General features: G+C 37.1%; 1 protein-coding gene across 3 annotated transcripts in view; it reads right to left on the minus strand.

The window, feature by feature from the left end:
• Nucleotides 1-14,248, minus strand: part of ZEB2 (zinc finger E-box binding homeobox 2) — a 134,786-nt gene that overhangs the window by 8,088 nt on the left and 112,450 nt on the right. For all 3 annotated transcript variants that reach the window (XM_037523298.2, XM_037523299.2, XM_037523300.2), the window contains exons 5-9: nt 12,191-12,379; nt 11,283-11,497; nt 8,542-8,650; nt 5,636-7,605; nt 4,051-4,231 (exon numbers count right to left, since the gene is read on the minus strand). In XM_037523298.2, coding sequence (XP_037379195.1) covers nt 4,051-4,231; nt 5,636-7,605; nt 8,542-8,650; nt 11,283-11,497; nt 12,191-12,379 — 2,664 coding nt within the window. The remainder of the gene's footprint in view (nt 1-4,050; nt 4,232-5,635; nt 7,606-8,541; nt 8,651-11,282; nt 11,498-12,190; nt 12,380-14,248) is intronic.

Raw genomic sequence — 14,248 nt, forward strand, 5'->3', positions numbered from 1 at the left:
GTCACTATGTGCGAATTGGGGCTCTCGTGCGTGCACCCGGACCCTGAAGAAAAGGATACTATCAGGAGCAAGGATAGAACTTTCTGACATTGGCAATCATTCATAGGCGCATCTTGGTGCAGTATCAAATAGGAGAGATGGGTTCTGTGTTCCAATTGCCTGTGTTCAGAGCCATCTTTTACAACCACCTTTGCAGCTTTAGGCATGTAAAGGTCTCTGAGGATCAAAGTCCTTGTTGGTTAAATGGAGATCGTTTGCGGCCTTAACTTGTAAATTGGGCACAAGAAGTAAAGAGATACTGTAGGTACAATGTTTACTACAAAGATTGCACATGTTTAGATAAATTCATTTGTATTCATTAATACATGTTTAATTTCCAAGTTGTAATCAAGAGGCATGTATCAGCAGCAGAGTACATGTAAGAAATAAATCTGAATGAAAAGAAGAAAAATTACAGATAAAAAAAGTCTTGGTACTTTAGTTGCTAAAGCATGCTAGTTGCTAAATCATGCATGGGTAGAACCCTCTTTGGATGCTAATGTCTCATCAACTCAGAAGCACAAAAAGGTCAACCTGTTAGGTCACTTCATACATTTTGAATGAACATCACAGTGGATATGGTTTTCTCTTGTCGAAAGGAACAAAATACAGTAGAATGGTCTAAGAGAAAACAAGTACTCGCTAGGACAAGTTTCAAGGACTGCTGGAAATGCCTGCAGGATGCCCACTATACTGTAGTCTAACGCAGATATCCTATGGTTACAGGCAATCCATGTTCAGGCACTTCACTGGATCATAAACAATAAACTTATAATACAAATATATTCATTCTGCATTATGAAGTGACAGCTTGCAGGGATGTTTAGCTATTATGCCATGCAAAGAACAGCATTTGGAGTGGGGGTGAGGAGTCTCGACATATACCTTGCACTAAATATTCTACTAATCTCCAGAAGTTTCACTGATAGGCATTTAATAAATTCAAGTTAAATAGGAACTGACTTGAGCATTTATCTCTTCTCAATTTGTTTGATTGGTTACCTGATTCAACTCAAGATGTCCTAAAATTAACTTTCCACATGAACAAGATTCAGAAAAATCTCCAAATTGACATTGAGTGAATCAAAACTTTTTTAGGGTAATTTTTTCCTCTACTATTGAGGGGGGGATGATTCATCTGACAGCTAGAATGATAACTGATGTTAATAAATGGAAGGTTTATGATTTGAAAATATATATAACTGAGAAACAAAATTGACTAGTAATTTATTAAAATCTGACTTAGTGAATCAAAAGTAAAAATATTTTTATTACTTTTCCAAATAAGGTAGATTTAAAGCACTTACCACAGTCTCAATAGACAAAGTACTCAATCAGTGTCAAATTAAATTTTGAGTGAATTGAAAGTGAGTTTTTGACAGTGCTTAATAGGAGATTCAGGTTTTTTTTTTATTTCATACTCTTTCTTTGAGGCAATTAAGCCTACTGAAGTCAACAACATGCAGTGTTTTCTTCCCCTGTCCTAATCCTATTTCCCAGGAAGAGCAAAAAAGCAATATGCCACTGGTAAGGAAAATTAAATATCATGTCTTTGATGACTGCCTCAGAAATAAACAGGTCAAAGGAAAAAAGCACAGGAATAAGTAACTCATAATTTCCTTCTTAAACTTTTCTGTTTGCTAAACTGTAGACAGGTGTAATAAATACACTTTATCAATGACACATTTGGTATCAACACAAATGACAATGTTCAATTTCATTTCCAACCTTAGAATCAGCCTATAGATTGTTCTAACTTATAATTTCCATATTAATATATCCTCAAACTGTTATTGATGCTTAATATGAGCAAATAAAAGGCTTGTGGGGGACAAGGAGGAAAGGAAAATGGACTGCATTTCCACGTATATCATAGTGACGGAACATTCATGAGGAATTCGTGTTGATGGAACCTAATACACTGACAGTGGTAATGTCATGAGATGTTTGGTCAAGAGACCAAAAAGTTAACACACTGGGAACTTGACAAGCTGGGAAGCCAAAGGAGGATAATTAATCACACGTTAGAGAAACCATTGGGTGGTTAGCATCTTGTTGCTAGGCAATATATCTAGGCAGCAGCTCTCATATCTTAAAGGACCAGAACATTTTTTTTAATCTTTTAGATTGTTTATGCACATCTGTGTTTGTCAACTTTTGGGTCTCTCAACTATCTATATACCTATGAAGCTTATGGACTATCTAATTTATTAGAAATAAATATATTGACTGGAGGTCAATATGTATGATAGCCCTCACTAAAATAAAAGTTTTACACTCACCAGGTAGTAAATGATAGAGTTTGCATATGGTCATATAATAAAACCAATCAGAGAGGGAAAGATGCCTTCAGTGATGTGCCTATTGTAGCTGAATAATGAAATACAAAATATATTTGAGTTGATTAAAATATTAAAGTAAATTTAGGTATGAACATATCTTTAAATACTTAAATAGGCCTAGGTACTACAGAAAATATCTATTGATAGCTATGATAAAAGACAAATGTAGGAAAATTCCGATGTTTCAAACATTGAATTATATCACACAAGTATGAATTGTTGGGACATGCTATTCAAATTAGTCTTTTTAAAGTATTATTAGTTGAACTTTTAAAATAATAGCAATTAATATCAGACAATAGAAGAAAAAGAAAACTGGGTTGTTTGGATTAACACCACTGTTATTTATCAACCATATTTTTTCAGATACCCTCAACACATCTTGTAGAACTCACCCAAATTTCCCCCCACCCCCCACTCTCAGGCTGTTTCTGGCTACCTGTGCTGCCTCCTGCACATGCCCACTGAGGAATAATGAAGAAGGGGGTACAAGTGCTTCCCAAGGATAATTTTCAATCACTAAAAAGGGTGCCACATATTAGTCACAATACAACCAGAAGTATTCATGTTCCCTTCATGGCCCTGCTTTTGTTTTTTTGGCTTCTTCATCACTTTACCCCCAAAACAGAAATGTTAAGGTTAATTTCCCCTCTCTATATTGAAAGGTTTGATACCAGACGTCCTGGTTGAAAATATGAATTTTCTTATCATCCCCCTAACCCCTTGCCAATATTTTGACTGAAATCCTATATTCTTTCTTTTCCCGTCTAAGGGCAGTACAGCATACCAAATTTCTATTGGGTAAAAATTGGAGATGGGTTAGGAATAGGGAAGTGACTGAGTTAGCAGGGACGAGAGTGGTTAAGGTTGGAAGGAGAAGCAGGGGAGTGGGGAACACAGGGGCTGCTTCTCAGTTGCAGATCAGATCTTGGATTGAGGGAATTAATGCTGCTTCAAGTTATGATACTTCACCTTTCTTTCTTAAAGTTAACCCAGTCTCTCTCTACCCAGGGGCAAGAATTAGGCTGCTTACTTGTCAGCTCTGTAAAATTTTTCCAATTTCATAAGGCATGAATTGGAAATAAATGAACTGAACTTAGAAAGTTTTAGTCTTTCAAATGTAATTATTTCCAGGAGCTCATTTGGTTTATTACTTATTTGGCCTATTATTTCTTCACAGTACTAACACTTTTAGTTTATTCAAAATATGAGCATTTTCTTTAAAATAAGAGCCAACAGAATCACCTGGCGATAGTGACTGTCTAGTGGGTGGATGAGGAAACTAATAGAGAATTGATTGAATTATTTATTATTAAATTTTACATATATAGGTTGATCACAGCTTAAGCATTGGAAGGCATTTTCAAGAACTGACTTGTATCATGCCATTTCCTTGCCCTGGCCATTTAAATATACCTTGGACATGATTTATCAACCTGGTTTACAGATTACCGTGAAAGATATGAAGACAAGTACACTCATAAACACATGAATGATCCAATAAACAGGCAACAAAAAAGTGCTAGTAAGCTAGGCAAAAGCATTATTTCTTCCTTGTTGAAGGTATCAGCATATGCTACATCTTATGTTGCTCAAGTGTACTCATTAAATATTATGAAATGTACAGCAGGCCGGGAAGCTCTAACTAGCTAGTCAAAGTCACTCATACCTGTGTGTTCGTATTTATGTCGCAGAAGGGAACTGCTTTTCTGGAATGTCTTGTCACATAAGTCACATGCATACATGCCACTCTCTGTCTTCTTGATCTTCTTTCGAGACAGACAGGAGTCGGAGTCTGTCATGTCATCTAGTCCTGACATGTAGTCCTGTGCTCCATCAAGCAATTCTCCCTGTGATATAATCACATAGTTCAACACAGTTTCTTCTCTTTGTGTTTATACCAAACAACTTTGCATAGGCTGACATTTGGAGACCTGCAGAAGTGCTGACATTAATCGATCTAGTTTTTAGAAATTACTGCTTTCCATGAACAGTACAGGGGTCTCACATTTCAACAAAAAATTAAACCTCTGGTTTAGACAGCAGAGCTCATTGTTTTTGCAATAACAAAATACTCAACTCTGAAGGTGAGAAGACTGAAAAATTTTAAATTCTTAATTTTCTTTCTCTATCAGGAAATACCCAGGAGTGGAAATTAAACATCAGGATTTGTGTATTTTCCAATGTGCTTAACTTTAGAAATGATCTGTAGCTGTAGAAACCCCATTTTAATTGAATTTTATATTTAGGTACAAAATGTTATTATTATGCAATCTATTTAAATGTATGTCTACCAACTAAAGGCCTCAAGCTATATTTTTATATTTAATTTTCTAATTTGAAATAAGGAATATTAATAACACTTTTTATCAATGTTCTATCTATGTTAAAACAGCCTTCAGCATTGAGCAATAATGAATGTGGATCAGTAAATTATTAAATTTCTTGATATTTATTTTGTCTTGATCCAAAGGAGTGCAAACTTGCATGATAACATACATTTCCATTTGCTAGCCCACAGTTCAGTTTTCTTAGACTACGTTTGCACTAATTAATATTAGAGAAGATTAAATAGGCTTAAATACATTTACAGAGAGGGCAGATGTACTGTAAATTGGAATACTAGAACAGCTGTTATGAGGTGCTCTGCTACTTATGCTCCTATTTTGCAAACAGGGGTGATACTCGATGATCTTAAAACATACCCGCTTTTGTATTTGAAAAACCATAAATTATTTCCTACTTTGAGCATTACATAAGAAGTCACATGGAAAGTAGAAAGTATTTTTTTAAAATACCCTCCAAAATAAACTGTTGTCTATAAAGCCAAGTACATTTCACATTTGCACATGCATTATTGCAATTGTGAACATCTATAAAAGTAGGTGACTGTTATAAATGCTAACTTTTGGTATCTATGTAAGTCCAACAAGATACTGTTGTCAATGCATCATTCTAAAAGCAGGTGGAGCAATCTAAAGAAATCGCAAAAATAAATATCAAGTTCTTTATCTTTTCTAAAGCAAACGTGCCTACCTAAGTATGGTGTTGCCACTGTTTCTCCATTTCTTTTCCTAGCCCACTCCGTTTTTGGTTGGAGTTAAAACAACCTCTTCTATTTCAATGGAATACACAGCATTTGATTTTTTTTTTTTCCCCACTAAGATTCTACCCCCGGCCCCGCCCATGCATGCACCTAAACAATCTAATTTTCATCTCCTCTTTTCAGAGTAAAAAAGACGCATTTTTTTTACCTGGAATCCTTGTTTCCGCTGGTACTTTCTCCTTTGCTGCATATCAGCAAAAGTAGCTGCTCCAGTTGGGTAGGTATAGGCCATATGTGGTAGGAAGCTCATCTGATCCAGTCCCGGGTATGGTCGTAGCCCAGGGATACTGGTCTGGACTGGTGGCATGAAGGTGGCAGGGGGAAATGCGCTTTGTGGAGGAAGAGCTGTGTATAAAGGTTTGGCACTAAATGGGTTCATGCCGAACACTGGATTAGTGCTTTTGTTGTCCAGATTATTTGAATTTGAAAACTCCTTTTTGATAAAAGTCAAGTTTAGAGGCTCATCTGAGTTTTCAGATGATGAAGAAACACTGTTGTGGTCTAAATTTATGCTGCTAGCTTTTGTTTTGTTCTTTGTGGCTATAATACTTTTGGGTTCTTTCATTTGTTTTGGTAATGACAAGTCCAAAGGCTCAGCCTGGAGCTCCTCGGAAGAGAAGCTGTTTGGAGTGTAAGAACTACTGTGGGAGTTTTTAGAAGATGTGGAGGAAAGATTTAAGGGAGAAGGAGTATTACTCCTCGAGTGGTCCAATTTTTCAACTGGTTTAATATTGGTAAAATGGGAAGGTTTTGTTAGCCTGAGAGGAGGATCACAATTCGTAACACTGTTGTGGAGTTCTGCTATTGATGGAGATGTTATGGAGTCCATAGGTTTTATGGGAGACCTGGGTAATAAAGAGTCTTTTGTGGGAGGGTTACTGTTGGGAACGAGCGGCTTGGAGTTCCTTTCCAGTGATGGTGACCTGGAATTGGAATACTGGTAGACTTTTCGTTGTTCAAACCATTCCTTCACAAATTCCTGAGGAAGGCCCACAGCAATGGAAATTTTCAGCAGTTCATCAGAGTTGGGCTCCATGTTCATAGCATAATATGCTTTAAGTACAGACATGTGGTCCTTGTATGGGTTGATGGGGCTTGTCATTCCTTTCTCAGAAAGTACAGATGACAAGAGGAGGGCTTTATTATCAACAAAAACTCCGGCTTTATTGGGGACTATGTTTTCATGAGGTTGCAGGACTGCTTTGATCTCTTCATTCATCTTACAAAGGTAGCGCTCATGCTGATGCAGGGGAATAGGGCCGGGAAAACTCTCTTTACAGAACTGGCATGAAAATGGAGTGGATATGTTGTGGTTCTCAATCATTTTATCGTCGGTGACCAAATCTATTAGAGTACTCAGCTTCTCTTTCTTTATGTTACTGATCTGTCTCCTTGAGTCAGTAGTCAAGCTCTGGAGGCAAGCTTTGGCTTCATTGACTTTTTCTAATGTATAGTCAATAATACTTTTAGTGGCACCATTATGACTCACTACTGGAAGACCTACAGGTGGGATATTAGGAGAAGTAACTCCTTGTTCCTCAGGTTGAGAGCATGGATCCTTCATGTGATAACCTTTCAACTTGGAAATTTCTTCAGCCTTGCAGTCCATTTTTTGCCGGGAAACCGTATTGTCCACAATCTGTAGAACCTTTTGTACCTCGCTTAAATTACTATTCATTGTGGGGAATCCAAGTAAAGGGGCTTCCATCCCTACACCTAAGTGCTGCATTGGACTCTGAGCAGATGGATGAACTCCCAAAGGGCTGGTGGCTCCGAGTGCACCGTTCATAAAGGGACTAGTGCCACTGAACCCGTGTGTGGCCATGAGAACTTTGTAGTCATTGAAGTCTAGTGGTTCTGTTTTAATTTTAAGTAAGCCTGTTTGTTCAGACATACTAAGTGGTTTTCCATTCTCCAATTTGTTTCTTAACTGGGTAATGGCTGAATTCGTAGGAGAAGAAGAAACAGAATTAGGGGAAGAACCCGTCTTGATATTGTTTCTCATTCGCCCATTTACAGAGATTAAACCAATGCATTTCTTGCTGCTGATGTGTGAACTGTAGGAACCAGAATGGGAGAAGCGTTTCTTGCAGTTTGGGCACTCGTAGGGTTTTTCACCTAAAATGATAATTAAGATTAACATTACATTTCTTGGGTTGGGTAACAACTGCAATCGTCTATTCAAGAATCTGTGGAACCACATGAAAGGAACACAGTGGGGTACCTCTATCCTCTACATCCTAGTTGCTTAGATTAGAGTTATGTGATCATAAGTATTTCTGGGCTTTATCTACCCTGGAAGGACATAATTCAAGATGTTAGCAGTGGAAGGTGCAGGCTGGGCTATCTAAGCTTTTTCAGCCAAGATCCCAAATCTTGTCTTGCCATCGGCAGCCTCCTATTTAAACAGTGTCAGATTAATGTGTGGTCAATAGCACAATAAAGATGTCACAGTATTTAAAGGGAAGTGTAGCCATAGCTTTAATCAACTCTGTGGAGATTCCATTGATTCTACCAATCCAACTAGTCCTTTGAATAGTATCCAATTTGGTAATAAAATGCTTGGCAGAGCTATCAAAATTGTTATAAGGAAGAAATCTCAGAGGTAGGATGTTGTTCTATAATATACAGCTCTCAAGCTTCTAAGAACATTTATCATGCAAAAGCTCTTATCCGAAACTTTTCAACTTTTCCTTTCATGGTTAGGGATCAAAAATGAACATTCTTCAGATTTTGCAGCTGAGTTTCTTCAGGTCAAAAAAATTTAACCTATAGAAAGATTTTCAAAAAGACAAAGAGGAGTTTCTAGATTTTGTAATAAATCAAAACATTTGCAATTTTTAAGAAGCATAAGCTTTCCTCTTCTTTTTTACATGACAGTGCTATTGGTGCTACCATAGGTCTCAGGAAGACAAAGCAGGTACAGATAGTTTATAAAATAAATGGGTTGTTCCAAAAAACTACAAACAGGATTGTGTAAATTTTAAACAATCTTTTAAAACACCCCTAATGAAACAAAATGCAAATGTGAGCACCAGCATTTCTGCTACTCACCACTGTGAATTCGCAGGTGTTCTTTCAGATGGTGCTTATATTTGAAGGCCTTGCCGCACTCTGTGCATTTGAACTTGCGATTACCTGCTCCTTGGGTCAGCATCTGGTGCTACAAAAGGAGAAAGACTGACATTAGTTTTGTGCAGGAGGAACAAAGGAAATTTGTTCCAAATATTCTTGAAAGGCTCTTATTTTTCAGACAGGCCAAAAGGTTTGAGTGCATGTTTATTTATTTGCCCAGTCTTTCAGAGTTGCAATAAAAGTGATAATGTTGGCAATAAAATTAAAACAAAAAAAATCCCTTTGCACGTGTGTATTCGATATTTTCTTAGCATTGTCTATGGAGTCTCTTTTCTAAAACATCTCTTTGAGCCTTTGGAGATGAGAAAATATAATTGTGAAGATGTTTTTGGTTCTCTCTTAACAGCACATTCTAAAATCTGAAGATTCCCTGGCAGGATACAACTATTTTGAAAGGAAAAACGTATATATATTATCCTGAAATTTCTAAACAGTCTTCAAACCTCCTCCTCACCCCCACCCCGCTCCCCTTCCCACCCCCACAGAAATGACAAATGACAGATTTTCTGTATCACGGTAAAAAAGTGTGTCATATACTGAAGCAATATAAGATTTAAAAAGCAAACAAACAAAACACAACCACACACACAAACAAAAAGAAATCCTTGATATAAATATTTCATTACATGATAAGCATGTTTAAATATCCCATTCACTGTTCTAGTAGCAAACGTAAACCCTGTTTGTCCTGCGGTGTTGCATGGCAGATTTGATTCATTATCAAATATAAGAGACAACATCTTGGGTTATAGCTGCTTGAACAGTTTTATCACAGGCCAGTAGGAAAGACTTCAACGACTTTTCATTTTCCTTTTTAGTAGTGTGCTAGGGAGTAGGGACCAAAAAAAAAAAATTTTGCTGAAAAGACAAGTTAAAAGCAGCAAAGATATAATCAAACACAGCTGACCTTTTTGAACAAGGGGGGAAAAAAGCACTGTGACTTAGAATTCTGGAAAAAAAAATCCAGTCATCCACTCTGGATGCTCAAGGTAGGAGGTCAGCCTTTTTCAAGCAGCAATGACACAAAAGCCTTTTGCAAAAAGACAGCACAGAAACGGTATGACAACTGCTAGGGTGTGCTGAATCTTCCCACATTCCTAGTGAGACAGATGGTGTTACATGGGACACAGGGAGGTTTGTTCAAACAGCAGCAACCTTCAAAGATCAAGCGGAGCCCAGCCCGCCGAGCGCCATTGAGGGACCAGCGCTCATATGTTGCTGAGTTGCATAAACAAACAGCAACAGCTGCTTTGTCTCCCCCCACAGCCCTCAGAGGACTACTATAAACTTTAGTTGTGCCACTGTTAATATGATACAATCATTTTAATTTACTAATTGTAAATGCCATGAGCAAATGAGGGGACTTTTCAACACCAAAGCTACCATTCATAATGCGCCAACACAATCACACTTCTGCATGTGAAATTTAAAGCAGTTATGCTAGATAAACATCTAGGCACTATTTTTTTCCTAGAGTTTTTGTGCATATAAGCACGGAGACAAACTGTTAGGCAAGTGTAACTATGCAAGCATAGTTTTTATAACTGAATTTTGAAAAATATTCAGGTGACAAGACCAATCAGATAGAAATGGAATGATTTACATGAGCTGTTCTCTTAAAAGAGTAAAATTCTATAATATAGTATCATCACCACTGCTTGATTGGGTTTGCTTATTCTCGTTTTCTTTATTCAAAGAAAATAAAGACCACAAGTAAAAAAAAAAAGGCATAAGAATTTCACAGAATAGCCTATTTGCTGACTCTTAAAACAGCTCTGGGGGCAAGGCTTATGTAGTGTGATTCTAGATCTGCAGGGTCAGTTGTTAGGACTTGAGGCCCACCATTTCTTTTACCATCTGAACACATCATAATCTCATTCCACAGTCAATTCTCCCAGGAGGACAGAACGAGCAGTTTTGGTAAAATATTTAAGGGACACTGTAAATCAATCATTTTGAGGATTTAAGAAGGCATGCTTGCTTATTTAAGATAGAGTTTTTATTTTTAACACAAGTCAGCCGATAGTGGAAGGAAATTTAATATTTAGCTACAAATATGCATGTCAAGAGGGGATCAATTTTAATGTGCATCCAACATTTGAGTATCAACCCAGTTTATTTGATATATGTACCCATATATGTTATATGGTTTTTTATTTTCCTTAAAGGACTTAATTAGATTTCATAAACTAGTAGCAGCTTGTAAAAATACTCAAAGTAATTGAAGGTGTTATATGGCAAGCCAGAGAAACACACACTTCTTTCACTATGACTTAGATCCTGTATGAACAAAAATTTCTAAGTAAAACTAGGTGAAAAATGGAATTAAAATTGCTGAAATGTTTAATAATGTATAATTAAAATGCTACAATTTCATTCACTTTTTGTGGAACATAAAAATGAAACTAAAGTCAAGTTAAAGTGCAAATAAAATTTCTAAATTAGAAATTAACACACTCATTCGATCGTGAACATAAGACTATTAAATCATATTAGAAGAGACCATCAAAAAATCATTTAGACCTCAATTAAAGCTATTACCATTAAAAGATCTGCATCTTCAAAATGCCATGAAAAATTAATAATGATTGCCAATCAAAGCAATATCGTTTCTCTAAGGGGTTATTATAGAAAGAAATCACTTAAAACCAACCCCCCACCTGATCTGTCCCTGGCTTGTGCGTCACCATATGCCGCTCGAGCTGGGTGCGGTAGGCAAACGTGTAGCTACAAAGAGGGCAGGAAAAGTTCTCTTCATTCTTCTCGTGGCGGTACTTGATGTGCTCCTTCAGTGATGTCAAGCGCTTGTAGCCTCGGTCGCAGTAGGGGCAGGTCAGCAGTTGGGCAAAAGCATCTGGAGTTCCAGGTGGCAGGTCTGTAGCCGAGAGACGAGAGGGAGAGAAGCAGGCCAAAAGGTCAGTAAATCAATGGCAGCTAATGGGCTGACTGCCCGGGATGGTATGACAGGAATCACTGCAATCTGCTCCGTGAGAGTGCCATCATCGCGTCGGCCTCTGTGCACACCAGTCCCCTCACACACCCAGGCCAGACTTGTCGGAATCAGCTCACACTGCGCCGGAAAATTAATTAATTACTTGAGCTTTTTTGGGGGAAAATTTAAAGAGCTGATAAAGAAGGAAATTCTCTCTAGGTGACTGACAGCTCCTAGTAAACCTGTAGTCACATATGACTCAGGAATTCACTTTGTGAGAGAGCTTTTGAGGTGTTGCCGGAGAAAAACAAAAGGCTGGGGTCACTATTGCTAAACTTTTTTCTCCCCTTCAAAGTGAAATATCTCAGAAAGATAGAAATCAATTTAGATATTTTTATCTCTTAGAAATAGGCTCTAATTGTTCTTGTTCTTTATTGGATGTACAAATGACACAAATTTGCTGACAAAAAAATTTCACAATACCCTAAAATTACAGTTCTAATCTTTGCTCATGAAATTCCATGCCTCTGCAGCTGTTCTTCAAATTTTAAGGTAAACACCCAGGCATGTAGTGCATTTGTAATTGTAACAGCTGCAGAGGTCAGTGTAGTGGCTAAAAATGAATTACAGCCTCACCATTTTCTTCTTGCCCATTGGCCTCTGGCGTGCCAAGGCGAGACAGCTCCTCAGGGGCTTCTGGGTAAATAATGGCTGTGTCACTGCGCTGAAGGTACTCCTCGATGCTGACTGCATGGCCATCACGTTCCTCCAGTTTTCTTTTGGCAAAGTACTCTTCAAAGTCTGATGTGCAATTTGCATTCTTAACTGAAATCATAAAAGGATAAGAAATGTCTTTCAGGACCTTCTTCCTAGGACCCCAAGTCCTCTTACATCATTGCTAATAAGAAAGGCTCAGTTGCAAAAAGACAACACATAGTTCATTTGTAAGAAGAGTCAGAGATGACCAGTTATTGACTGAATGCTTAGTCTTAGAACATTTGCAAAAAGAGAAAAGACACTTTGCTTTAAATTCAGTAGGGACATTTTATTTTCTTCCTGGAATACTAGCCTGCATAATTAAAAAAAAAAAAAAAAGAAAGAAAGGAAGAAGTTTTCAAATGGTTCATAGGGAAAACTAAAAAAAAAAAAAACAGAACTACATTCTAATATTCTTAAACATGAGCAATACTATAAGGTAAAAGATACTTTAATAGTCTCTCTAAAACTTCCTTTTCTAGGAAAAATACCAGATGGTCTCACTCATAGCGGGAATCTAGAAAACTTAAATAAGGGACCACGAAAAAGAATAACTATAAGAAAGAAAACACCAAATCAACAAACAACTATGAACCAGAGACACTTCATAGGGAGGTGGGGGGTGGGGAAAGGAGGGATTGGGGTCAAAATAAGGGGGTTGTAATTGTATAGGGAATATAAAAATAAAATTAAACTTAAAATAAATAAATAAATAAAACTTCCTTTTCTTTTAAGGAAGGTATATATAATTTTTTATTGTCCACTAAACTTAACATTTCTAACCACAGATACATCCTGCTGCTAAATATAAGCTTTTAACCCTCCATCCTTTGAATATCACAGATGGTCAAGACTATTCAGTCTGAGACAGATGTGAAAGGACAGATATTCCTAGAAAAATAACTGCAACTTTGTTAAAAAAATCATGGAATGTGGCATTTTACCTTTTCCTATAATTTCAATATTTAGCTCAGTATTACAAACCTGTTGAGAAGTACTACTGAGCTCACAGCAAATAGAAATAAAAGTAACAGAGGGAACTAAGACTACATTTTTGTGATTGTGACTATATTACCATGAAATGAATAATAGTTATAAATTAATTTCAGTAACTTGCCACAAGACTTTGTATATTTGAAAATTTTGGATATGTTTTTGTAATAAGCTGTGGCATAAATATTCTAAATAAAATTGTCTATGTATAAGACAGAGCTGGGAGTGTGAACTGTCACATTATTCTCTATGAAGGAACTGGGGACAAAAAGTCTTTTGCTAGTACAATTAATGATGGAATCGCTCAGAGCTTCTGAGAGCAGTTAATTTTGACAGACTATCTTCTTCATTTCACCTTCTTTGCCGTAAAAGATACTGCAGTATGTGCCATGCTAATTCTCTTTGGAAATTTGTGGCAGGGTGATGTTTGAGCAAAACAGCCAATTTTTATTTTTATTTATAGCTTTCCTACTTTGAACTAGTTGATTATAGATGAAAATAACAGAAAGTAGAATCTTCCATTAATTCAACAAGTATTTACTGAATGTCTGCAATGGGATAGGAACCACGTTTTGTTGAATAAGTGAAAGACTGATCCAGTCTCATTCCTCAGGAAGCCAATGAAAGTGCTCAATTCAACTGATATGATCTCGAAAATAAATACAGCATTACAAACTTAAATAAGTATTATGAGAGAAAGTTGTCTGGTGGTATGAAAGAAGTAACTAGGGGACCTGAGGGAGGCTAAAAGATCAGGAGAGCTTTAACTGAGAAAGCATAAAGTTAACTAACTTTAGAAGAAGGGAGAGGAATAGCAGCTTGTGCACAGATGAGATGGCTGGAAGGGGCATGGAATATTTCAGAGTCTGAAAGGACAGGACTAGAGTGCAGAGTCAAAGGGGAGCTTGATGTAAGGGTGGACAGGCAGGCCGGAACCAGACCAGA

This window comes from Talpa occidentalis, unplaced genomic scaffold, assembly GCF_014898055.3.
Source record: "Talpa occidentalis isolate TD23 unplaced genomic scaffold, MPIMG_talOcc4v2.1 talOcc4.3, whole genome shotgun sequence".
NCBI lineage: Eukaryota > Metazoa > Chordata > Mammalia > Eulipotyphla > Talpidae > Talpa > Talpa occidentalis.